General features: G+C 52.2%; 1 protein-coding gene across 3 annotated transcripts; it reads right to left on the reverse strand.

The window, feature by feature from the left end:
* Positions 1-621: 621 nt before the first annotated feature.
* On the reverse strand, positions 622-26,690 carry LOC139239509 (zinc finger protein 436-like). Of its 3 annotated transcripts, XM_070868304.1 has the most exons (3): positions 26,628-26,679; positions 18,550-18,611; positions 622-2,885 (listed from the first exon to the last, which is right to left on the reverse strand). In XM_070868304.1, the coding sequence occupies exon 3, from the start codon at positions 2,546-2,548 to the stop codon at positions 1,502-1,504; it is 1,047 nt and encodes a 348-aa protein (XP_070724405.1). In that variant the 5' UTR covers positions 2,549-2,885; positions 18,550-18,611; positions 26,628-26,679; the 3' UTR covers positions 622-1,501. The 3 variants fall into 3 exon arrangements, with proteins under 3 accessions (XP_070724405.1, XP_070724404.1, XP_070724406.1); XM_070868303.1 differs by lacking the exon at positions 18,550-18,611 and having other exon boundaries at positions 26,628-26,690; XM_070868305.1 differs by lacking the exons at positions 18,550-18,611; positions 26,628-26,679 and adding an exon at positions 23,231-23,373.
* Between the last annotated feature and the right edge of the window lie 226 nt (positions 26,691-26,916).

A 26,916-nucleotide genomic window follows, 5' to 3' on the forward strand; every position in this document is an offset into this window, starting at 1 on the left:
TAGCCTAACATCTGTTGTTGGGAAAATGCCGGCATCCATTATTAAGGAAGCAGTAGCAGGACATTTGGAAAAGCATAATACAATCAGCATGGTTTTATGAAAGGGAACTCTCATTTCACAAATTTGCTGGAGTACTTTGAGGATATAAGGAGCAGGGTGGATAAGGGCGACCAGTTGATGTGGTGTATTTGGACATCCAGAAGGCATTTGACAAGATAAAAGTTCACGGGGTTGGGGGTAATATATTAGCATGGATAGAAGATTGGTTAACTAACAGAAAACAGAGAGTTGGGATAAATGGGTCATTTTCAGGTTGGCAATCAGTAACTAGTGAAGTGCCGCAGGGATCGGTGCTGGGTCCTCACCTATTTACAATCTATATTAATGACTCGGATGAGGGGATCAAGTGTAATGTAGCCATGTTTCCTGATGATACAAAGATGGGTAGGAAAGCAAATTGTGAGGACACAAACAATTTACAAAGGGATATAGACAGACTAAGTGAGTGGGCAAAAATTTGGCAGATGGAGTATAATGTGGGAAAATGTGAGGTTATCCACATTGGCAGAAAAAATAGAAAAGCAAATTATAATTTAAATGGAGAAAAATTGCAAAGTGCTGCAGTACAGAGAGACCTGGGGGTACTTGTGCATGAAACACAAAAAGTCAGTATGCAGGCACAGCAAGTGATCAGGAAGACAAATGGAATGTTGGCCTTTATTACAAGGGGGATAGAGTATAAAAGCAGCGAAGTAAGCTACAACAGTGCATGGTATTGGTGAGACCACACCTAGCGTACTGCGTACAGTTTTGATCTCCTTATTTAAGGCGGGATATACGTACATCGGAGACAGTTCAGAGAAGCCTCACTAGTTTAATTCCTGAGGTGAAGGGATTGACATATGAAGAAAGGTTGGGCCTATACTCATTGGAGTTTAGAAGAGTGAGAGATGATCTTATTGAAACATATAAGATATTGAGGGGGTACGGCAAGGTAGATGAAGAGAGGATGTTTCCTCTCGTGGGGAAATCGAGAACTAGGGGGCATAGTTTGAGATTAAGGAGTCACCGATTTAGAATGGAGATGAGGAGACATTTCTTTTCTCAGTGGGTCACAAATGTTTGGAATTCTCTACCCCAGAGAGCTGTGGAGGCTGGGTCATTGAATATATTTAAGCTGGAGATAGAGATTTTTGAGCGATAATGGAGTGAAGGGTTATGGGGAGCAGGCAGGGAAGTGGAGCTGTGCCCAAGATCAGATCAGCCATGATCTTATTAAATGGCAGAGCCGGCTCGAGTGGACAATGGCCTACTCCTACTCCTATTTCTTACGTTTTTCAAAGAGTGAAGTATGGATGCAAACAAATTCAGCATTATTTTTTTATCTGACCTTATTCCTGCTGATTAATTGGTGAAATATCTCAAATATTAAACTACAGCCCAATTGTACGGGTAATAAATATCAGCAGAAAGCAAGCCCAACTGTCAGAATGGACATGATTCAGTCTGGGATAACAGCAGAGTCCAAACCCTGCAGGCACTTGTGAACTCGCTGGTGCCTCAGCAGGTCGAATAAGTGAGTGAATCCCTTCCCACACACGGAGCAGATGAACAGCCTCTCCCCAATGTGAACTCGCTGGTGTGTCAGCAGGCTGGCTGATGTAGTGAATCCCACCCCACAGTCAGAGCAGGTGAACGGCCTCTCCCCAGTGTGAACTCGCTGGTGTCTCAGCAGGTGAGATGATCGAGTGAATCCCTTCCCACACTCAGAGCAGGTGAACAGCCTCTCCCCAGTGTGAACTCGCTGGTGTGTCAGCAGCTTGGATGATGTAGTGAATCCCATCCCACAGTCAGAGCAGGTGAACGGCCTCTCCCCAGTGTGAACTCGCTGGTGTATCAGCAAGGTGGATAACTGAGTGAATCCCTTCCCACACTCAGCGCAGGTGTATGGCCTCTCTCCAGTGTGAACTCGCTGGTGTGTCAGCAGGTGGGCTAACGTACTGAATCCCTTCCCACAGTCAGAGCAGGTGAACGGCCTCTCCCCAGTGTGAACTCGCTGGTGTGTCAGCAGGTTGGATGACTGAGTGAATCCCTTCCCACACTCGGAGCAGGTGAACGGCCTCTCCCCAGTGTGAATTCGCTGGTGTTTCAGAAGGTGGGATGACCGAGTGAATCCCTTCCCACACACAGAGCAGGTGAACGGCCTCTCCCCAGTGTGAACTCGCTGGTGTGTCAGCAGGTGGGATGACCGAGTGAATCCCTTACCACACACGGAGCAGGTGAACGGCCTCTCCCCAGTGTGAACCCGCTGGTGTGTCAGCAGGTCGGATGACCGAGTGAATCCCTTCCCACACACGGAGCAGGTGAACGGCCTCTCCCCAGTGTGTACTCGCTGGTGTGTCAGCAGGTCGGATGACCGAGTGAATCCCTTCCCACACACGGAGCAGGTGAACGGCCTCTCCCCAGTGTGACTGCGCCGATGAACTTCCAGCTCAGATGGGTAATTGAATCTCTTCCCACAGTCCCCACATTCCCATGGTTTCTCCATGCTGCGGGTGTCCTGGTGTCTCTCCAGGTTGGATGATCAGCTGAAGCCTGGTCCACACACAGAACACGTGTACGGTTTCTCCCCGCTGTGAATGGTGCGATGTTTTGTCAGGCTGCGTAACTGGTTAAAGCTCTTTCCACAGTCAGTGCACTGGAACACACTCACTCGGGTGTGTGTCTCGGTGCTTTTCAAGTCACACTGATGTTTGAAATTTGTTCCCACAGACAGAACAGACAAACATTTGATATTTAGGTCCTGATGAATCGAGTGATTCCGTCAGATCTTGACGTGATGTTTGGATTGAGTTCCCGGTCTGAAATCCTCACCTTCTGATACCCTGGAAAAGGAGTTAACAAAAATCATTACTGTAAGTACAGGACAGTAATTCAGAACAGACAATTCTAGATTCTATGGAACATTCTTTCCTCTCTTGTTCTTCCCAAGCTCTAAATCCCTGCCCCATACATTCTTCCCCCTCCTTGTCCTGAAATTCAAACACATCGCACGTCTGAAGGCAACTTGTCCTGTGCTCCCAATTATCATCACCAACTCTGGCTGGGTTCAGTTCTACACCCACTGGTTCCCCTCACTCTCCTCCCCTGAAGGTGCTGACTCTGGCTGGATTCAGTTCTACACTCACTGGCACCCCTCGCCTGAAGGTGCTGACTCTGGCTGGGTTCAGTTCTACACTCACTGGTCCAGTGAAAAGGGATTGATATTGTTTGTCACTCATTGGTCCAATGGGATAGTTTTACATTGCTTGATTAGGGTAGACTAGACACTGTCACTCACTCTCTGGTACTGTGTGTCAGTGTAGGATTGACAGGTGTGTATAGGACAGACACTGTCACTCACTCTCTGGTACTGTGTGTCAGTGTGTGATTGACAGGTGTGTATAGGACAGACACTGTCACTCACTCTCTGGTACTGTGTCGGTGCATGATTGGAACCGGTTCGGGGGGAGGTGAAATCAGTAAAAACCGGAAGGTTCATACCTGGGCAGGACCGGAACCAATGTCCTCGGGGAGTGTTTGTTAGTGCTGTTGGGGAGGAGTTAAACTAACATGGAAGGGGGATGGGAACCTATGCAAGAAGACAGAGGGAAATAAAATGGAGGCAGAAGCAAAAGATAGAAAGGAGAATCGTAAAAGTGGAGGGCAGAGAAAGCCAAGGCAAAAAACTAAAAGGGTCACATTACAGCAAAATTATAAAGGGGCAAAGTGTGTTAAAAAGTCAAGCCTGAAGGCTCTGTGCCTCAATGCGAGAAGTATTCGGAATAAGGTAGACAAATTAACTGCACAGACAGCAGTTAACGGATATGATGTAATTGACATCACGGAGACATGGCTCTAGGGTAACCAAGGCTGGGAACTCAACATCCAGGAGTATTCAACATTTAGCAAGGATAGACAGAAAGGAAAAGGAGGCGGGGTAGCGTTGCTTGTTAAAGAGGAAATTAATGCAATAGTAAGAAAGGGCATTAGCCTGGATGATGTGGAATTGGTATGGCTGGAGCTGTGGAATGACAAAGGGCAGAAAATGCTAGGGGGAGTTGTGTACAGACCACCAAACAGCGGTAGTGAGGTTGGAGACAGCATCAAACAAAAAATAAGGTACAGCAGTTATCATGGGCGACTCTAATCTACATATTGATTGGGCGAACCAAACTGGTTAGCAATGCGGTGGAGGAGGATTTCCTGGAGTGTATTAGGGATGGTTTTCTGGACCAATATGTTGAGGAATCAACTACAGAGCAGGCCATACTAGACTGGGTGATGTGTAATGAGAAGGGACTAATTAGCAATCTTGTTGTGCGAGGCCACTTGGGGAAGAGTGACCATAATATAGTGGATGGAGAGTGACACAGTTAATTCGGAAACTAGGGTCCTAAACTTAAGGAAAGGTAACTTCGATGGTGTGAAGCATGATTTGGCTAGAATAGACTGGCAAACGATACTTAAAGGTTGACGGTGGATAAGCAATGGTAAACATTTAAAGATCACATGGATGACCTTCAGCAATTGTACATCCCTGGAGTAAAAATAAAATGGGGAAGGTGGCTCAACCATGGCTATCAAGGGAAATTAAGGATAGTGTTAAAGCCAAGGAAGAGGCACATAAATTGGCTAGAAAAAGCAACAAACCTGAGGACTGAGAAATTTACAATTCAAGAGAGGAGGACTAAGGGTTTAATTAAGAGGGGGAAAATAGAGTACGAGAGGAAACATAGAAAATAGGTGCAGGAGTAGGCTATTCGGCCCTTCGAGTTGCAGGGAACATAAAAACTGACTGCAAAAGCTTCTATAAATATCTGAAGAGAAAAAGACGAATGCAGACAAGGTGAATTTATAATGGGGAACAAAGAAAGGGCAGACCAATTAAACAAATATTTTGGTTCTGTCTTCACAAAGGAAGACACAAATAACCTTCCAAATGTACAAGGAGACAGTGGGTCTAGTGAGAAGGAGGAACTGAAGGATATCCTTATTAGGCGGGAAATTGTTGGGATTGAAGGCCGATAAATCCCCGGGGCCTGACAGTCTGCATCCCAGAGTACTTAAGGAAGTGGCCCTAGAAATAGTGGATGCATTGGTGATCATTTTCACACAGTCTATCGATTCTGGATCAGTCCCTATGGACTGGAGGGTAGTTAATGCAACACCACTTTTTTAAAAATGAGGGAGAGAGAAAACGGGTAATTATAGACCGGTTAGCCTGACATCAGTCGTGGGGAAAATGTTGGAATCAATTATTAAGGCTGAAATAGCAGGGCATTTGGAAAGCAGTGACAGGATCGGACCAAGTCAGCATGGATTGATGAAAGGGAAATCATGCTTGACGAATCTTCTGGAATTTTTTGAGGATGTAACTAGCAGAGTGGACAAGGGAGAACCAGTGGATGTGGTGTATTTGGACTTTCAAAAGGCTTTTGACAAGGTCCCGCAGAAGAGATTGGTGTGCAAAATAAATGCGCATGGTATTGGGGGTAATGTACTGACTTGGATAGAGAACTGATTGGCAGACAGGAAGCAGAGAGTCGGGATAAACGGGTCCTTTTCAGAACGGCAGGCAGTGACTAGTGGGGTGCCGCAAGGCTCAGTGCTGGGACTCCAGCTCTTTACAATATACATTAGCGATTTAGGTGAAGGAATTGAGTGTAATATCTCCAAGTTTGCAGATGGCACTAAACTGGGTGGCGGTGAGCTGTGAGGAGGACGCTAAGAGGCTGCAGGGTGATTTGGACAGGTTAGGTGAGTGGGCAAATGCATCGCAGATGCAGCATAATATGGATAAATGTGAGGTTATCCATTTTGGGGGCAAAAATACGAAGGCAGAATATAATCTGAATGGCGGCAGATTAGGAAAAGGGGAGGTGCAACGGGACCTGGGTGTCATGGTTCATCAGTCACTGAAAGAGGGCATGCAGGTACAGCAGGCGGTGAAGGCGGTAAATGGTATGTTGGCCTTCATAGCTAGGGGATTTGAGTGTAGGAGCAGGGAGGTCTTACTGCAGTTGTACAGGGCCTTGGTGAGGCCTCACCTAGAATATTGTGTTCAGTTTTGGTCTCCTAATCTGAGGAAGGACATTCTTGCTATTGAGGGAGTGCAGCGAAGGTTCACCAGACTGATTCCAGATATGAGGAGAGACTGGATCAACTGGGCCTTTATTCACCGGAGTTTAGAAGGATGAGAGGGAATCGCATAGAAATGCATAAGATTCTGACGGGACTGGACAGGTTAGATGCGGGAAGAACGTTACCGATGTTGGGGAAGTCCAGAACCAGGGGACACAGTCTTCGGCTAAGGGGTAGGCCATTTAGGACTGAGATGAGGAGAAACTTCTTCACTCAGAGTTGTTAACCTGTGGAATTCCCTGCCACAGAGAGTTGTTGATCCCAGTTCATTGGATATATTCAAGAGGGAGTTAGTTATGGCCCTTACGGCTAAAGGGATCAAGGAGTATGGAGAGAAAGCAGGAAAGGGGTACTGAGGAAATGATCAGCCATGATCTTGTTGAATGGTGGTGCAAGCTAGAAGGGCCTAATGGCCTGCTCCTGCACCTATTTTCTATGTTTCTATGACAGGTGTGTATCAGACAGACACTCACTCACTCTCTGGTACTGTGTGTCAGTGTGTGATTGACAGGTATGTATAGGATAGTCACAGTCACTCACTCTCTGGTACTGTTTCGGGTAATATAAACATAAACATAAACAGGGTCTAATGTAATATTAACAGATACAGGGCTGAGTGACAACGTGTAGTGTAATATAAACAGACAGGGAACAGAGACAGGATCTAGCGTAATATAAACAGGGACAGGATCTTGCGTAATATAAACAGGGACAGGGTCTAGCGTAATATAAACAGGGACAGGGTCTAGCGTAATATAAACAGAGACAGGGTCTAGCGTAATATAAACAGAGACAGGGTCTAGCGTAATAGAAACAGGGACAGGGTCTAGCGTAATATAAACAGAGACAGGGTTTGGTGTAATATAAACAGGGACAAAATAAACAGCGACAGGGTCTAGTGTTATATAAACAGGGACAGCGTCTAGTGTTATATAAACAGAGAGGGGGTCTAGTGTAATATAAAGAGAGACAGGGTCTAGTGTAATGTAAACAGAGACAGGGTATAGTGTAATGGAAACAGGGACCGTAATAAGGTGGATGAATTAACTGTGCAAATAGATGTTAACATATATGATGTGATTGGGATTACAGAGACGTGGCTCCAGGATGATCAGGGCTGGGAACTCAACATCCAAAGGTATTCAACATTCAGGAAGGATAGAATAAAAGGAAAAGGAGGTGGTGTAGCATTGCTGTTTAAAGAGGAGATTAATGCAATAGTCAGGAAGGACATTAGCTTGGATGATGTGGAATCTATATGGGTAGAGCTGCAGAACACCAAAGGGCAAAAAACATTAGTGGGAGTTATGTACAGACCTCCAAATAGTAGCAGTGATATTGGGGAGGGCATCAAACAGGAAATTAGGAGTGCATGCAATAAAGGTGCAGCTGTTATCATGGGTGACTTTAATATGCATATAGATTGGGCTAACCAAACTGGAAGCAATACAGTGGAGGAGGATTTCCTGGAGTGCATAAGGCATGGTTTTCGAGACCAATATGTCGAGGAACCAACTAGGGGGGAGGCCATCTTAGACTGGGTGTTGTGTAATGAGAGAGGATTAATTAGAAATCTCATGCGAGGCCCCTTGGGGAAGAGTGACCATAATATGGTGGAATTCTACATTAGGATGGAGAATGAAACAGTTAATTCAGAGACCATGGTCCAGAACTTAAAGAAGGGCAACTATGAAAGTATGAGGCGTGAATTGGCTAGGATAGATTGGCGAATGATACTTAAGGGGTTGACAGTGGATGGGCAATGACAGACATTTAGAGACCGCATGGATGAACTACAACAATTGTACATCCCTGTCTGGTGTAAAAATAAAAAAGGGAAGGTGGCTCAACCGTGGCTATCAAGGGAAATCAGGGATAGCATTAAAGCCAAGGAAGTGGCATAAAATTGGCCAGAAATAGCAGCGAACCCGGGGACTGGGAGAAATTTAGAACTCAGCAGAAGAGGACAAATGGTTTGATTAGGGCAGGGAAAATAGAGTACGAGAGGTACATTAAGATGGACTGCAAAAGCTTCTATAGATATGTAAAGAGAAAAAGGTTAGTAAAGACAAACGTAGTTCCCCTGCAGTCAGAATCAGGAGAAGTCATAACGGGGAACAAAGAAATGGCAGACCAATTGAACAAGTACTTTGGTTCGGTATTCACTAAGGAGGACACAAACAACCATCCGGATATAAAAGGGGTCAGAGAGTCTAGTAAGGAGGAGGAACTGAGGGAGATCCTTATTAGTCAGGAAATTGTGTTGGGGTAATTGATGGGATTGAAGGCCGATAAATCCCCACGGCCCAATGGACTGCATCCCAGAGTACTTAAGGAGGTGGCCTTGGATATAGCGGATGCATTGAGTCAATTTCCAGCATTCCAGACTCTAGAACAGTTCCAATGGAGTGGAAGGTAGCCAATGTAACCCCACTTTTTAAAAAAGGAGAGAGTGAACAGGGAATTATCGACCGGTCAGCCTGACATCGGTAGTTGGTAAAATGATGGAATCAATTATTAAGGATGCATTTGGAAAGAGGTGACATGATAGGTCCAAGTCAGCATGGATTTGTGAAAGGGAAATCATGCTTGACAAATCTTCTGGAATTTTTTTGAGGATGTTTCCAGTCGAGTGGACAAGGGAGAACCAGTTGATGTGGTGTATTTGGACTTTCAGAAGGCTTTCGACAAGGTCCCACACAAGAGATTAATGTGCAAAGTTAAAGCACATGGGATTGGGGGTAATGTGCTGACGTGGATTGAGAACTGGTTGGCAGACAGGAAGCAAAGAGTAGGAGTAAATGGGTACTTTTCAGAATGGCAGGCAGTGACTAGTGGGGTACCGCAAGGTCCTGTGCTGGGGCCCCAGCTGTTTACATTGTACATTAATGATTTAGACGAGGGGATTAAATGTAGTATCTCCAAATTTGCGGATGACACTAAGTTGGGTGGCAGTGTGAGCTGCGAGGAGGATGCTGTGAGGCTGCAGAGTGACTTGGATAGGTTCGGTGAGTGGGCAAATGCATGGCAGATGAAGTATAATGTGGATAAATGTGAGGTTATCCACTATGGTGGTAAAGAGAGAGAGACAGACTATTATCTGAATGGTGACAGATTAGGAAAAGGGGAGGTACATCAGTCATTGAAGGTTGGCATGCAGGTAAAGCAGGCGGTTAAGAAAGCAAATGGCATGTTGGCCTTCATAGCGAGGGGATTTGAGTACAGGGGCAGGGAGGTGTTACTACAGTTGTACAGTGCCTTGGTGAGGCCACATCTGGAGTATTGTGTACAGTTTTGGTCTCCTTACTTGAGGAAGGACAGTCTTGCTATTGAAGGAGTGCAGCGAAGGTTCACCAGACTGATTCCCGGGATGGCAGGACTGACATATCAAGAATGACTGGATCAACTGGGCTTGTATTCACTGGAGTTCAGAAGAATGAGAGGGGATCTCATAGAAACGTTTAAAATTCTGACGGGTTTAGACAGGTTAGATGCAGGAAAAATGTTCCCAATGTTGGGGAAGTTCAGAACCAGGCGTCACAGCCATTTAGGACCGAGATGAGGAGAAACTTCTTCAACCAGAGAGTGGTGAACCTGTGGAATTCTCTACCACAGAAAGTTGTTGAGGCCAATTCACCAAATATATTCAAAAAGGAGTTAGATGTAGTCCTTACTACTAGGGGGATCAAGGGGTATGGCGAGAAAGCAGGAATGGGGTAGTGAAGTTGCATGTTCAGCCATGAACTCATTGAATGGCGGTGCAGACTCGAAGGGCCGAATGGCCTACTCCTGCACTTATTTTCTATGTTTCTATGCGACAGCGCCCAGTGCAATATAAACAGAGACAGGGTCTAGCGTAATGTAAACAGAGACAGGGTCTAAGGTAATATAAACAGAGATAAGGCCCAGTGCAGTATAAACAGAGACAGGGTCTAGTGTAATGTAAACAGAGACAAGGTCTAGTGCTAAATAAGCATAGACAGGGTCTAGTGCTACATAAACAGAGACAGGGTCTAGTGCTACATAAACAGAGACAGGGTCTAGTGTAATATAAACAGAGACAGGGTCTGGTGTAATATAAACAGAGACGGGGTCGAGTGTAATATAAACAGAGACAGGGTCTAGTGTAATATAAACAGGGACAGGGTCCAGTGTAATATAAACAGGGACAGGGTCCAGTGTAATAGAAACAGGGACAGGTTCCAGTTTAATATAAACAGAGACAACGTCTACTGCTATAATAACAGAGACAGGGCCTTGTATAATATAAACAGGGACAGAGACTCGTGTAATATAAACAGGGACAGGGTCCAGTGTAATATAAACAGAGACAGGGCCTAGTGTAATATAAACAGGGACAGGGTCCAGTGTAATATAAACAGAGACAGGGTCCAGTGTAATATAAACAGAGACAGGGCCTAGTGTAATATAAACAGGGACAGGGTCCAGTGTAATATAAACAGAGACAGGGTCCAGTGTAATATAAACAGAGACAGGGTCTCGTGTAATATAAACAGGGGCAGGGTCTAGTGTAATCTAAAAAGGACAGGGCCCAGTGTAATATAAACGGAGACAGGGTCCAGTGTAATATAAACAGACACAGGGTCCAGTGTAATATAAACAGAGACAGGGTCCAGTGTAATCTAAAAAGGACAGGGTCCAGTGTAATATAAACAGAGACAGGGTCCAGTGTAATATAAACAGAGTATATGTCTCGTGTAATTTAAACAGAGACAATGTCTAGTGTAATTTAAACAGAGACAATGTCTAGTGTAATTTAAACAGAGACAGGGTCCAGTGTAATGTAAACAGGGACAGGGTCTAGTGTAATATAAACAGGAACAGGGTCGAGTTTAAGATAAACAGGGACAGGGTCTAATGTAATATAAACAGAGACAGGGTCCAGTGTAATATAAACAGGGACAGGGCCTAGTGTAATATAAACAGAGACAGGATCCAGTGTAATATAAAGAGAGACAGGGTCTAGTGTAATACAAACAGAGACAGCGTCTACTGCTATATTAACAGAGACAGGGCCGAGTATAATATAAAGAGACAGGATTCAGTGTAATATAAACAGAGTCTATGTCTAGTGTAATTTAAACAGAGACAGGATCTAGTGTAATTAAACTGAGACAGAGTCTAGTGTATTATAAACAGAGACAGGGTCCAGTGTAATATGAACAGGGACATGGTCTAGTTTAATATAAACAGGGACAGGTTCCAGTGTTATTTCAACAGGGACTGGGTCTAGTGTAATATAAACAGGGACGGGGTCCAGTGTAATATAAACAGAGACAGGGTCTAGTTTAATATAAACAGAGACAGGGTCCAGTTTAATATAAACAGGGACTGGGTCTAGTGTAATATAAACAGGGACGGGGTCCAGTGTAATATAAACAGAGACAGGGTTCAATTTAGCATAAACAGAGACCGGGTTCAGTGTCATATAAACAGGGACAGGGTCCAGTGTAATACAGACAGGGACAGTGTCTCCTCGAATGAGGGAATGAGGTAGGGATGCCCAGGGATTTGCTGAGGGAAGGCTGTTTCTCACCCAGACACACCTCTATCCCCGGGTCCGGCTCTCTCAGTCCGAGCAACGGCTTCCCCAAGGGACACTCACCCTCAATCCCCGGCTCCCTCTCACCAGGACACTCACCCTCATCCCCTGGCTGCCTCTCCCCTCGGGACACTCTCCCTCAGGCCCCAGCTCCCTCTCTCCCCGGGACACTCACCCTCATCTCCTGGCTCCCTCTCCCCCCGGGACACTCTCCCTCAACCCCCGGCTCCCTTTCCCCCCGGGACACTCACCCTCATCTCCTGGCTCCATCTCCCCCCGGGCCACTCACCCGAAGCCCCCGGCTCCCTCTCCCCCCAGAACACTCACCCTCATATCCCGGCTTCCTCTCCATCAGAGACACTCACCCTCACCCCCGGCTCCCTCTCCCTCCGGGACACTCACCCTCAGACGCCAGCTCCCTCTCCCCCCGGGACACTCACCCTCAGCCCCCGGCTCCCTCGCGCCCCGGGACACTCCCCCTCTACCCCCCGGGACACTCACCCTCAGCCCCCGGCTCCCTCTCCCCCTGGGACACTCACCCTCAGCCCCCGGCTCCCTCTCCCTCAACCCCCGGCTCCCTCTCCCTCAGCCCCTGCTCACTCTCCCCCGGGACATTCTCCCTCAGCCCCCGGCTCCCTCACCCTCCCGGGACACTCACCCTCAGCCCCCGGCTCCCTCAACCTCTGGGACACTCACCCTCAGCTCCCGGCTCCCTTTCCCCACGGGACACTCACCCTCATCTCCTGGCTCCCTCTCCCCCCGGGACACTCACCCTCATCTCCTGGCTCCCTCTCCCCCCGGGACACTCTCCCTCAGGCCCCGGCTCCGTATCCCCCCGGGACACTCACCCTCAGCACCCTCTCCCTTTCCCCCCGGGACACTCACCCTCAGCCCCCGGCTCCCTTTCCCTCTCCCACTGCGACACTCACCCTCATTCCCTGGCTCCCTCTCATTCTCTTCCCGCGACACTCACCCTCAGCCCCCCCGCTCTCTCGCAGCCCCCCCCCCCCCCCCAGGACACTCACCCTCAGACCCCGGCTCCCTCTCGCTCTCCCTCTCCCACTGGGACACTCACCCTCAGCCCCCGGCTCCCACTCCCTCTCCTCCCCGGGACACTCACCCTCAGTCCCCGGCTCCCTCTCCTCCCTGGGACACTCACCCTCAGCCCCCGGCTCCCACTCCCTCTCCTCCCCGGGACACTCACCCTCAGTCCCCGGCTCCCTCTCCTCCCTGGGACACTCACCCTCAGCCACCGGCTCACTCTCCCTCCGGGACACTCACCCTCAGACGCCAGCTCCCTCTCCCCCGAGTACCCTCACCCTCATCCCCCGGCTTCCTCTCCTCCCGAGATACTCACCCTCACCCCTGGATCCCTCTCCCCCTGGAGACACTCACTCTCTGCCCCCACCTCCCTCTCCTCCCAGGACACTCCCTCTCAGCCCCCGGCTCCCGCTCCCTCCGGGACACTCTCCCTCAAACCCCTGCTCACTCTCCCCCGGGACATTCTCCCTCAGCACCCCGCTCCCTCAACCTCTGGGACATTCACCCTCAGCTCCCCACTCCCTCTCCCCCCCGGGACACTCACCCTCGGCTCCCGGCTCTCTCTCCCTCGGGGACACTCACCCTCAGCCCCCGGCTCCCTCTCCAACCAGGACACTCAATCACGACTCCCTCCCCACCCTGGACATTCACCATCAGCCCCCGGCTTCCTTTCCATCACAGACACTCACCCTCAGCCCCCAACTCCCTCTGCCCCCGGGACACTCACCCTCAGCCCCCACCTCCCTCTCCCTCCAGAACACACCCTCAGACACCAGCTCTCTCTCCCCCCGGGACACTCACCCTCAGCCCCCTGCTCCCTCGCGCCCCGGGACACTCCCCCTCTACCCACCGGGACACTCACCCTCCGCCCCCGGCTCCCTCTCCCCCCGTGACACTCACCCTCAGCCCCCGGCTCCCTCTGCCTCTCCCCCCGGCTCCCTCTCCCTCCGGGACACTCTCCCTCAAACCACTGCTCACTCTCCCCCGGGACATTCTCCCTCAGCACCCCGCTCCCTCAACCTCTGGGACATTCACCCTCAGCCCCCAACTCCCTCTGCCCCCGGAACACTCACCCTCAGCCCCCACCTCCCTCTCCCTCCAGAACACACCCTCAGACACCAGCTCTCTCTCCCCCCGGGACACTCACCCTCAGCCCCCTGCTCCCTCGCGCCCCGGGACACTCCCCCTCTACCTACCGGGACACTCACCCTCCGCCCCCGGCTCCCTCTCCCCCCGGGACACTCACCCTCAGCCCCCGGCTCCCTCTCCCTCAGCCCCTGGCTTCCTCAACCTCTGGGACACTCACGCTCAGCTCCCGGCTCCCTTTCCCCCCAGGACACTCTCCCTCAGGCCCCGGCTCCGTATCCCCCCGAGACACTCACCCTCAGCCCCTGGCTCCGTCCGGGACACTACCACTCAGCCCCTGGCTTCCTCTGCCTCTCCCCCCGGCTCCCTCTCCCTCAGCCCCCTGCTCACTCTCCCCCCGGGACACTCACCCTCAGCCCCCCGGCTCCCTCTCCCCCCGGGACACTCACCCTCAGCCCCCGGCTCCCTCTGCCTCTCCCCCCAGCTCCCTCTCTCTCAGCCCCCTGCTCACTCTCCCCCGGGACATTCTCCCTCAGCCCCCGGCTCCCTCACCCTCACCCCTCCGAGACACTCACCCTCAGCCCCCCGGCTCCCTCTCCCCCCCCCCCGGGACACTCACCCTCAGCACCCGGCTCCCTCACTCTCAGCCCCCGGCTCCCTCAACCTCTGGGACACTCACCCTCAGCTCCCGGCTCCCTTTCCCCCCAGGACACTCACCCTCATCTCTTGGCTCCCTCTCCCCCCGAGACACTCACCCTCAGCCCCCCGGCTCCCTCTCCCCCCCGGGACACTCACCCTCAGCCCCCGGCTCCCTCACCCTCATCTCCCTGCTCCCTCTCCCTCTCCCCCCGGGACACTCACCCTCAGCCCCCGGCTCCCTCTCCCTCTCCCACTGCGACACTCACCCTCATTCCCTGGCTCCCTCTCATTCTCTCCCCGCGACACTCACCCTCAGCCACCCGCTCTCTCGCCCACCTCCCCCCCCCGGGACACTCACCCTCAGACCCCGGCTCCCTCTCGCTCTCCCTCTCCAACCGGGACACTCACCCTCAGACCCCGGCTCCCACTCCCTCTCCTCCCCGGGACACTCACCCTCAGTCCCCGGCTCCCTATCACTCCGAGACACTCACCCTCAGTCCCCAGCTCTCTCTCCCCCCAGTACCCTCACCCTCATCCCCCGGCTTCCTCTCCTCCCGAGACACTCACCCTCACCCCCAGCTCCCTCTCCCACCAGGGACACTCACCCTCTGCCCCCGGCTCCCTCGCCCCCCGGGACACTCCCCCTCAGCCCCCGGTGACAATCACACTCAGACCCCGGCTCCCTCCCCCCCCCCGGGACACTCACCCTTAGCCCCCGGCTCCCTCTCCCTCGGGGACACTCACCCTCAGCTCCCAACTCCCTCTCCCTTCCCCCCCCCCACCGGGACATTCTCCCTCAGCCCCCGGCTCCCTCTTCCTCTCCCCCTGGGATACTCACCCTCAGTCCACGATTCCATCCCCCCCCACCCCCATCCCGGGACACTCACCCTCAGCCCCCGGCTCCCTCTCCAACCAGGACACTCAACCACGACTCCCTCCCCGCCCGGGACATTCACCATCAGCCCCCGGCTCCCTCTCCCCCCGGACACTCACACTCATCCCCCGGCTTCCTCTCCATCAGAGACACTCACCCTCACCCCCGGCTCCCCATCCCCCCAGGACACTCACCCTCAGCCGCCGGCTCCCCATCCCCCCAGGACACTCACCCTAAGCCCCCTGCTCGCTCTCCCGTCGGGACATTCTCCCTCAGCCCCCTGCTCGCTCTCCCACCGGGACATTCTCCCTCAGCACCCGGCTCCCTCTGCCTCTCCCCCCCCGGGACACTCTCCCTCAACCCCCAGCTCACTCTCCCCCGGGACATTCTCCCTCAGCACCCCGGCTCCCTCACCCTCACCCCCCGGGACACTCACCCTCAGCCAACCCGGCTCCCTCTCCCCCCAGGACACTCACTCTCAGCCCCTGGGAAACTCACCCTCAGCCCCCGGCTCCCTCAACCTCTGGGACACTCACCCTCAGCTCCCGGCTCCCTCTCCCACCAGGACATTCACCCTCAGCTCCCGGCTCCCTCTCCCTCGGGGACACTCACCCTCAGCTCCCAGCTCCCTCTCCCTCCCCCCCCACCGGGACATTCTCCCTCAGCCCCCGGCTCCCTCTTCCTCTCCCCCTGGGAGACTCACCCTCAGCCCCTGATTACATCCCCCCCCACCCCGGGAAACTCACCCTCAGCCCATCGGCTCCCTCTCTCTCTCCCTCTCCCCTCGGACACTCACCCTCAGCCCCCAACTCCCTATGCCCCCGGGACATTCTCCCTCAGCCACCAGCTCCCTCTCCCACCGGGACACTCACCCTCAGCCCCCTGCGCGCTCTCTCCCCTGGACATTCTCCCTCAGCCACCGGCTCCCTCACCCTCGCCCGCCGGGACACTCACCCTCAGCCCCCGGCTCCCACTCCCTTCCCCCCCGGCACATTCACCCTCAGCCCCCCGGCTCCCTCTCCCCACGGGACTCTCACTCTCAGCCCCCGCCTCCTTCGCCCACCGAGACACTCACCCTCAGCCCCCGGCTGGCTACCCCCACCCCGGGACACTCACCCTCAGCACCCTCTCCCTCCCGGGACACGCACCCTCAGCCCCCGGCTGGCTCCCTCCCCCCCCGCCCCGGGACACTCACCCTCAGCCCCCGGCACCCTCTCCCTCCCGCTCAGCCCCCAGCTCCCTTTCCCCCCCCCCTCCCGAGACACTCACCCACAGCCGCCGACTCCCTCCCCCTCCAGGATACTCTCCCTCAGCCCCCGGCTTCCTTTCCCCCGGGACATTCTCCCTCAGCCCCCGGCTCCCTCACCCTCAGCCACCGACTCCCTCACCTCACAGGACAATCACCCTCAGCCCCCGGATCCCTCTCCCACCAGGACACTCACCCTGATCTCCCGGCTCCCTCAACCTCTGGGACACTCACCCTCAGCCCCCGGCTCCCTCTCCACCCGGGACACTCATCCTCGGCCCCCGACTCCCTCTCCACCCGGGACACTCATCCTCGGCCCCCGACTCCCTCTCCACACGGGACACTCACCCTCAGCCGCCGGCTCCCCATACCCCTAGGACACTCCCCCTCAGCCGCCGGCTCCCCTTAACCCCAGGACACTCACCCTCAGCCCCCTGCTCGCTCTCCCCCAGGGACATTCTCCCTCAGCCCCCTGCTCGCTCTCCTCCCGGGACATTCTCCCTCAGCCCCCGGCTCCCTCACCCTCAGCCCCTGGCTCGCTCACCCCCAGACCCCGTCTCCCTCACCCCACAGGACACTCACCCTCAGCACCCAGCTCCCCTCCCCACCAGGACACTCACCCTCAGCCCCCGGCTTCCTCTCCCTTCCTCCCCCTGTGAATGTTTAAAATGTATAGAGACATTGAAGTTGAGAACGTGGGAATTGTATAGGGACAGTATAAGCTAACAAAGAATTCATGGAGGAATAGCCATGACATCTCAGACTCGAGACTGCGAAATGTTACAACACTAACACATATTGAAACAAAACCCACAGCTTGCAGAAAAACCTCAAGGTCTTATCAAATCATGTTATTAACCTGAAACATTAACAGAAGGTCTTTGTTTAAAATCAGACCATACTTAGGTCAGTTTATGAGCGGACAAAGGGAAAGAGGGACCATAAGAGATAGGTTGAACTAGGATGTCACTCTAGCCCTATTTTGTTATCTTTTGCCGAGAATGTATAACTGTTGTCGCTTTACAATGTAACTTCACTTATCCGTAGGGAGTGTGTACGCTCGACCGAGAATGTATATACTCTGTCTGATAAGTCTTGCCGGCCGGTTCAAAGCACAAGAGGTATTCGACTCAGTAATTTTACTGAACCAGATTGAGAGAAAAGAATCTACATTTACATTTGGTGTCAGAAGTGGAATCTCAACGGACGACTGCCGAAAACTGGCGAACTAAGAGCCAGACTAGCCTTGGACGAGACGAGGGGAAAGTGGCCAATGGAGTGAGTATGATTTCAATACTGCTCCAGTTTCCCCCGGTTTCAAAAGTCTGAGGAAAGTTTAGCCACTCGCTGGTTCTCAGGTAGTGTCTGAACGAGATCCAGGACAATTTGGTGAATACCTTTCAACTTAGAATAGGGATAGAGATAGGGAAATTGCGCGATGACGCAAACCAAGTGGCGACTTGGAAAGATAGGTTATAGTTAGAGCTAGATAGGGATAGATGATCAATCATGGATCCAAAAATTAATAGGAAAGAAAAGAGACTCTTGTGAACGTCTGTTTAAATGAGAAATGCTTCTGTTATTTTTACTGTAAAAAAAAAAGACGGGGAGTTGTGGTTTGTTTTATCTCAAACAGAATGAAAGTTTCTTTAACCCTTCGTAGTGTTGTCCTCTATGTGGGAAGTTTAAGAGTGTGAACCTTATTGAATTACGTATATTCGGATGATAAGTTACGGAGCCAGGAAGGATAGGTTTGTTGAAAAAAAAAGAAAAATTACATGGTCCCCGATGGTTTAAAAAAAAAGGATTTAACATGCTCACAAACTTGTTGAAAGAAAACATTCAGAGAAGGCACAGCAAAACAACTGAGATGGATTCAACAGGATTCAAAAAAAATATTATGTTAAATAACACGACCTTGAGGCTGGAACAATTGAGATAACGAAAAGCAGTCCACAGCTTATGTGCCAGACTTCTCTCTAGTTATGGAAAAGACAAAAAAAAAGTAACGTACTAAATAGGTGCTAAAAAAAAAATGTTCTGAGATTTTAAATTATAAGAAAAATTCCACTGCATCTAAAAAAAAAAAAATAACTCCTGTCCAGTTGGCAGAAAAACTCCATTAAATTTGGGCTTTCATTGACTGATTGGATTTAAACTGCGCAGTGACGCGAAAGGATAGGGAAATTTGGAGACTAAAAGAAATTAAATAAGGCTCATAAGAAATCAAATTTAGAAAATTAGGCTCACAGGGAATAAAATAAGGCTTATGGGGAATTAAATAGAGGATAGGTGTTCAATTCAGGTACGACGTCGACCTTGTATATCACTTGGCCCGTCTAGGCACTGATTGAATTTAAATCCCGCAGCAACTCGGAAGGTCGGGCCGACGCGAACGCGCAGCGGCGCTGATGCGCAACGACGCGAGACGCGCAGCAGCGCGAGCGTGCGGCCGAGTGGAGGAAGGCAGACGCAGACGCACGGCAACGTAAACTCGTGGAGACGCGAGACGTGCGGCGGCGCGAGCGCGAGTAAACGTGGGCCGGCGCGAACGTGCAGCAATGCGAACCGCGAAAGTCAGTGCTGATTTCAGTAAGTCCGTTTATTGATAAGTTTGTTAAGCTTGTTTAGGTGGAATCGCGTGGAGACGCGAGCCGTGGGGCGACGCGGCTATGTGTTAAGTTTGTTAAGCTTGTTTAGGTGGAATCGCGTGGAAACGCGAGCCATGGGGCGACGCGGCTTTGTGTTAAGTTTGTTAAGTCTGTTTTTCAGTAAAGTCTGTTCGTTTTAAGTTTGTTTAAATCGCACAACTACGTGAACGCGTAACGAGACGATAATGGATAATCAGTTGGATAAAACAACGGATGCGGGTAGTCCGCTACAAAAGTTATGTGAAGAATTCCCTGAAAGAGCGGAAAACTTTAGAAAATTATCAGGAGCTCTGAACAAATTATTAGGAGATGACCAGTGGCCTCTAGGTGGCACTAGAAGCGTAGAGGTAGTAAAAAAAAAATTAAAAGATGCATCACTTCTGTCAAGTTGGCAAATAAATTAGGACTTTCATTGACAGAGGGAACACGTTAAAACTGTAGACGTCTTTAAAAAAAAAAGAATGTGTGCACGAGAAACTTACTAAGAGATCCTCTGGGACCTCTGAGAAAGGTATTGACCGACTACGTAGTAAAAGGCTGGCTTTGTGTTAACCGAGGCTGATGATGAAATTGATGAGTGGTCACTGACTCAGCGCCCAACGGCGCCTCCCGCACCCCCTGGTCCCTTGCTCCAGTCCTCTTCCCAACACCCTGCACCTTACACTCCGGCGAGAGGAGTTAAAAATAACCCCATACCACCAAAGCAACAAACCCAAACTGACTCCTCATCCTCTGATAGCGATTCGGATCCCCAGTTCACAAGCAATATAGCCGAAAGGACCAGATCTCACACTCGAAAGGGTAGAACTATATCTCGACATCACAGACAGTCCCGTAAATCTTCTAGTCAATCTACCAATCCAAGCTGTGAAAGATATAGCAAACACCCCCGCCGATCGAGACGCAGAACTGTCAAGCAGTCAGACAGCTCCGAAACATCCTCCGACCTAGAAATGATTTCCAAGATCCCAAAGTCCCGACACCAATTCCCTGTCAGACCAATGCCAAACCCTGATGCACAACAAGCTGCAGACCACCCCACTATAGATGTCTATGTGATCTTCGAACAACTATTTGATTGCTCACGCTATCTGGACAAATGGAAAGGGCAGTTAGATATTATTGGCAGGAAAAGAAAGGGGAGGGGGGGAGGTGCGCCCCCAACCCGGGTCAAGACTGAATACGTGACTAGAAAGGAAGAGCCATCTCGGGAAGAAGGATCAATAGAACCGCAGTGTTCCATACAGGATTGGATGGATAAGCAAGGATACGGTTATACTAAAAAAACAAACGGCCCGAGCCCTGCTAATAAACCTCCCTATTGTCCCCGGCATGGTATGGGAAGAGGCTGGGACTGGGGAAGAGGAATTGACTGTTTTAATTGTGGGCAGGAAGGACATTGGAATAAAAATTGCCCCTACCGTCAGCATGGAAAAGGAAGAGGAGGAAGAGGAGGGGGGCAAGGGGGAGAGGAGGATCTTACACTAACTTCTCCCAGAACAACCCCTTTGGTCAATTGTCCCCCGATTGACTACGCAGCTTGATTGTGCAGGGATCCTCCCCGGACGACGAACCCATTCTGAATGAGTGGCAACCTTTTTTGATAGATACGGGAGCCTTCATGTCTTCTGTACAATCAAAGCTTAAACTCCCTGCCTCTACTGAAACACAGGAACTTTCAGGATTCCTGGGACAAATCTCGACATTCCCAGTGTCAGAACCGGTTAAAATGGGTTACCAGGAAGAGTCGGTGGAACATCGAGTTGACTGTAACTTGATGGCTAGAGACCTCCTCTGCAAATTCCAGTTGCATTTGGAGTGTGGAGATGATGGGATTATTGTAAAACAGGAAACCCTTAAGCGGCAGTATTATACCACTAGAACCCCTCAGTGGTGGTCTCTGGACCTGCCGCAGGCACCCTATCACGTGACCCTAGCATACGATCCCAGTGGAAAGAATCAGGACCTGCAGAACTTTTATCAGGATCACGAAGGGGAAGTGAAGGGAATTCTATTAAGGGCTAGAGTGACTGGACTGGAAAGAGAGGCAGATTTTGTGGAAGTGGATAAGAATCTGTGGAAACAGCCCCTAACAATGGCACCGCATATTGCTCGTGAAGTATTAGCCCCTCACCATGCTAAAGATTTGGGAGTTATGGTACGCAAGGCCAGAGATGAGGCTGACCCTACCAGCCGGGATGTGCAAATCGTAAAACATGGCCGAACAGTCCAATTTCATGGGGACCCCGAGAAGGTCTTAACGACTCTACAGCATCATACTGGCTCGGACATACCTGACTATGTGGATCCTCATGTGTGGGCAGAGGACCCCTCCCAAGTGGGTTATACTCCCATTGATCCGATTGAGATCCCAGTGCAGGGCAATGTACTGGCCCTCTATCCGACAGAACCCACTGAAATCATAGGCAATCCTAAACTGACCTTTCGGCACTGTACTGCAATTAATCCGGCCTGTTTTCTCACTGAGCCACCCCAAGATGAGGAAAAACCCAGTCATGATTGCTTATCTTTAATTTAAGAGGCCACATCAGTCAGGGAAGATTTAGTTGATGTACCAATGGAAGATCCAGACTGTATTCTTACTGAGCCACCCCAAGTGAGGAAGAACCCAGTCATGATTGTTTATGTATTTTGACGGAAGTACTTCTATTAATCCAGAAGATACACGAATCTCAGGATACGCCATAGTAAACCAGGAGAATCAGGTCTTGGAATCTGCCGCTTTTGAAACCGCCTATTCTGCTCAACAAGCTGAACTATTCGCCCTCACCCGAGCCTGTATCTTGGCCAAAGATCTCAAAGTTAATATCTATACCGACTCTAGGTATGCCTTTGGGGTGGCCCATGATTTCGGACAATTATGGAAAAATAGGGGATTCCTAACCTCACAGGGGAATGAGATATCCCATAAACAGTTAGTATCTGATTTGTTGCAAGCCCTCATGTTCCCCAAACGCATTGCCATTGTCAAATGTACCGCCCACACTACCGGAAATTCTCTGGTTGATATAGGGAATCGTTGTGCTGACCAAGAGGATCCAAACAGGCCTCTCGTGACCAACAGATGGTAGTGCCCAAAATTATGAGTCAGACTAAAAATCCTGCGAAGGATAAGTTAGCCTCGGAAAAACCAATGCCAACCATCCAAGATGTTATAAAAGCATAGGAGGATGCTCCTGAAAAAGATAAACTGTTGTGGAAATATTATGCATGTACTTATGACAATGTTTCTAAACTCTGGACCACTCCCGCGGAACAGACTTGCATGTCTGACAAGTTGGCTCTATGGGTTATTGAATGTATGCATTTTGCTACTCATTGTGGAGCAAGGACCACGAGTGACACACTTTTGGCTACTTGGTGGCACCCTAGACTCCAGGCGCTCACCCAGAACATCAGTAGTCGTTGCCTGGTTGGCCAGCAACATAATCCAGGGAAGGGAGTCCCCTGTGATTGGGGTAAAACGCCCCTACCCGAAGTTCCCTTTGAGACATTTCAGTTGGACTACATTGAGTTGCAAAAAGTTCAGTGTTACAAATATGTGTTAGTAATAGTAGATATGTTTAGCAGATGGATTGAAGCCTACCCTACCCTGGACAATAAGGCTCAAACTGTTGTTAAGGTATTAATGAGGGAAATTGTTCCTAGATATGGTATCTCAGCTCGACTGATGACCACCTATGTTCTTTCTCTGACTCAGGCTCTGCGACTAGCTCACAACCAGGTCCGAGATGCTCACCTCGACCTCCCAGCTTTACCCGAAATGTCCCTCGTGGCACCAGGGAAGTATGGATTCGGAAGGGATTAGAGCCACAATGGGAGGGGCCTTTTCAGGTGTTACTCACTACCCCCACTGCAGCCAAGGTTGAGGGGAAAAGTGCCTGGGTTCACCTGCACCACTGCAAGATCACCACCCTCTAACGAACCTATTTTACTGGTCATTCTAACTCCTGTTTCTGTTCCAGACTTCCTCTTCTCCATAGCTGAACAAGGCCGTTGGCATCCTAATTGGAACATGGACCAGTTTGAACTTTTACCCGTAGTGATAGACAGCCAGCTACACCGACGGTGACCTGAGAAGAGAGATGGGAAAACTGAACTCTTTTAATCAGCAAAATAATTGGACTATTTATCTGAATCCTGAGCCATAAGATGAAACTGTCTGTATGCCACAGTCTGTGTAATAGTGTTGATATATGACAGTTTCGGCGCATGGGAGAGGAGACAGAGACGAGAGCTACATGTCTTATGTTTATGCGCAAAATGGGAACTTTTCTGGATATTAGTTGTGTTCACATTCCCTATACATTTTACTCCTAGAATGATCCTAAGTGTTATCATGGAATGATAAAAGGGGAGAATGTGAATGTTTAAAATGTATAGAGACATTGAAGTTGAGAACGTGGGAATTGTATAGGGACAGTATAAGCTAACAAAGAATTCATGGAGGAATAGCCATGACATCTCGGACTCGAGACTGCGAAATGTTACAACACTAACACATATTGAAACAAAACCCACAGCTTGCAGAAAAACCTCAAGGTCTTATCAAATCATGTTATTAACCTGAAACATTAACAGAAGGTCTTTGTTTAAAATCAGACCATACTTAGGTCCGCTTGTGAGTGGACAAAGGGAAAGAGGGACCAAAAGAGATAGGTTGAACTAGGATGTCACTCTAGCCCTATCTTGTTATCTTTTGCCGAGAATGTATAACTGTTGTCGCTTTACGATGTAACTTCACCTATCCGTAGGGAGTGTGTACGCTCTATCCAGAGGGTATATCTTCTGTCTGATAAGTCTTGTCGGCCGGTAAAATAAAGACTGCTTTGTTCAAAGCACAAGAGGTATTCGACTCAGTAATTTTACTGAACCAGATTGAGAGAAAAGAATCTACATTTACATTTACACCCCGACTCCCTCTGCCCCCGGCACACTCACCCTCAGCACCCGACTCCCTCACCCTCAGCCCCAGGCTCCCTCTCCTCCCTGGGACACTCACCCTCAGCGCTCGGGTCCCTGCCCCCTCCAAGACACTCACTCTCAGCTCCAGGCACCCTCTCCCTCCCCCCCACCGGGACACGCATCCTCAGCCCCTAGCTCCCCATCCCCCCAGGACACACACCCTCAGCTCCAGGCTTCCTCTCCGTCCGGGACACTCACCCTCAGCCCCGGCTCCCTCAACCTTGCCCCCCACCCCGGCTCACTCTCCCCCTGGCACACTCACCCTCAGCACCCGGCTCCCTCTCCCTCCGGTACACTCACCCTCAGCTCCTGGCTCCCTCCCCTTCCGAGACACTCACCCTCAGCCCCCAGCTCCCTCTCCACCCAGGACACTCACCCTCAGCTCCCGCTCCCTCTTCCTCCCCCCCCCCCCCCAGGACCCTCACCCTCAAGCTCCCTTTCCCCCCCCCCCCCCCCAGGACCCTCACCCTCAGCCCCCAGCTCCCTTCCCCCCCCCCCCCCCCCGAGACTCTCACCCTCAGCCGCCGACTCCCTCTTCCTCCAGGATACTCTCCCTCAGCCCCCGACTTCCTTTCCCCCGGGACATTCTCCCTCAGCCCCGGCTCCCTCACCCTCCGGCTCCCTCACCTCACAGGACATTCACCCTCAGCCCCCGGATCCCTCTCCCACCAGGACACTCACCCACAGCTCCCGGCTCCCTCAACCTCTGGGACACTCACCCTCAGCCTCCGGCTCCCTCACCCCCAGCCCCCGGCTCCATCATCCCACAGGACACTCACCCTCAGCACCCGGCTCCCCTTCCCACCAGGACACACACCCTCAGCTCCCCCCAGGACACTCACCCTCAGCCCCCGGCTCCCTCTCCCTTCCTCCCCCAGCACACTCACCCTCAGCACCCGGCTCCCTCACCCTCAGCCCCCGGCTCCCTCACCCTCAGCCCCCGGCTCCCTCACCCTCTGGCACAATCACCCTGAGCCCCAGGCTCCCTCTCCTCCCCGGGCCACTCACCCTCAGCGTTCGGGTCCCTGCCCCCTCCAAGACACTCACCCTCAGCTCCAGGCTCCCTCCCCCTCCCCCTCCCCCCCACCGGGACATGCATCCTCAGCCCCCTGCTCCCCATCCCCCCAGGACACTCACCCTCAGCTCCAGGCTCCCTCTCCCTCCCCCCCACCGGGAAACTCACCCTCTCGCCCCGGGACACTCACCCTCAGCCCCCGGCTCCCTCACCTTCTCCCTTCTGCCCCCGGCTCCCTCACCCTCTACCCCCGGCTCCCTCACCCTCAGCAACCGGCACACTCACCCTCTGGCACACTCACCCTCTGGCACACTCACCCTCTGGCACACTCACCCTCAGCCCCCGGCTTCCTTTTCCCCCGGGACATTCTCCCTCAGCCCCCGGCTCCCTCACCTCACAGGACATTCACCCTCGGCCGCCGGATCCCTCACCCACCAGGACACTCACCCTCAGCCCCAGGCTCCCTCTCCCTTCCTCTCCCAGCTCCCTCGCCCTCAGCACCCGGCTCCCTCGCCCTCAGCACCCGGCTCCCTCGCCCTCAGCACCCGGCTCCCTCGCCCTCAGCACCCGGCTCCCTCGCCCTCAGCACCCGGCTCCCTCGCCCTCTGGCACACTCACCCTCAGCCCCAGGCTCCCTCTCCATCCAGGATACTCTCCCTCAGCCCCCGGCTTCCTTTCCCACGGGGCATTCTCCCTCAGCCCCCGGCTCCCTCTCCCTCACCCTCAGCCCCCGGCTCCCTCACCTCACAGGACATTCACCCTCGCCCCCGGATCCCTCTCCCACCAGGACACTCACCCTCAGCCCCCGGCTCTCTCTCCCTTCCTCCCCAGGCTCCCTCTGCCCCCGGCACCCTCAGCACCCGACTCCCTCACCACCGCACTCCCTCGCCCTCAGCACCCGGCTCCCTCGCCCTCAGCACCCGGCTCCCTCGCCCTCTGGCACACTCACCCTCAGCACCCGGCTCCCTCTCCTCCCCGGGACACTCACCCTCAGCGCTCGGGTCCCAACCCCCTCCAATATACTCACCCTCAGCTCCAGGCTCCCTCTCCCCCACCGGGACACGCATCCTCAGCCCCCTGCTCCCCATCCCCCCAGGACACTCACCCTCAGCTCCTGGCTCCCTCCCCTCCCAAGACCCTCACCCTCAGCCCTCAGCCCTCAGCCCCCGGCTCCCTCTCCACCCAGGACACTCACCCTCAGCCCCCGGCTCCCTCTCCCCCCCTCGGGACACTCACCCTCAGCCCCCGGCTCCCTCTCCCCCCCCTGGACACTCACCCTCAGCCCCACGCTCGCTCTTCCCCCGGGACATTCTCCCTCATCACCCCCCCCCTGGGACACTCACCCTCAGCGGCTCCAATCGCCCTCTGTAAATTTCCACCATTTTTTTGTCCTTCGCCAACCGTCAATATCCGGGGATCCTGCACATGCGCAGAATGCGCTTAGGGAGACGATGTGATCCGACGCTGCTATTGGGTGAAAGCAACTGATTGACAGCTCGCACCACCAAGCGCAGCCCGTAACGGCTCCAGAATTGCCCCGCCCACACACACATTCGGAGGCGGGGCCACTTCAGTCACGTGTTTCTCGATTTGCATTTACGAGCTTCCCAAAGGCCTCAGCGCGGTAACCTG

The sequence above is a fragment of the Pristiophorus japonicus genome, chromosome 27, assembly GCF_044704955.1.
Source record: "Pristiophorus japonicus isolate sPriJap1 chromosome 27, sPriJap1.hap1, whole genome shotgun sequence".
NCBI classification, from domain to species: Eukaryota; Metazoa; Chordata; class Chondrichthyes; family Pristiophoridae; genus Pristiophorus; species Pristiophorus japonicus.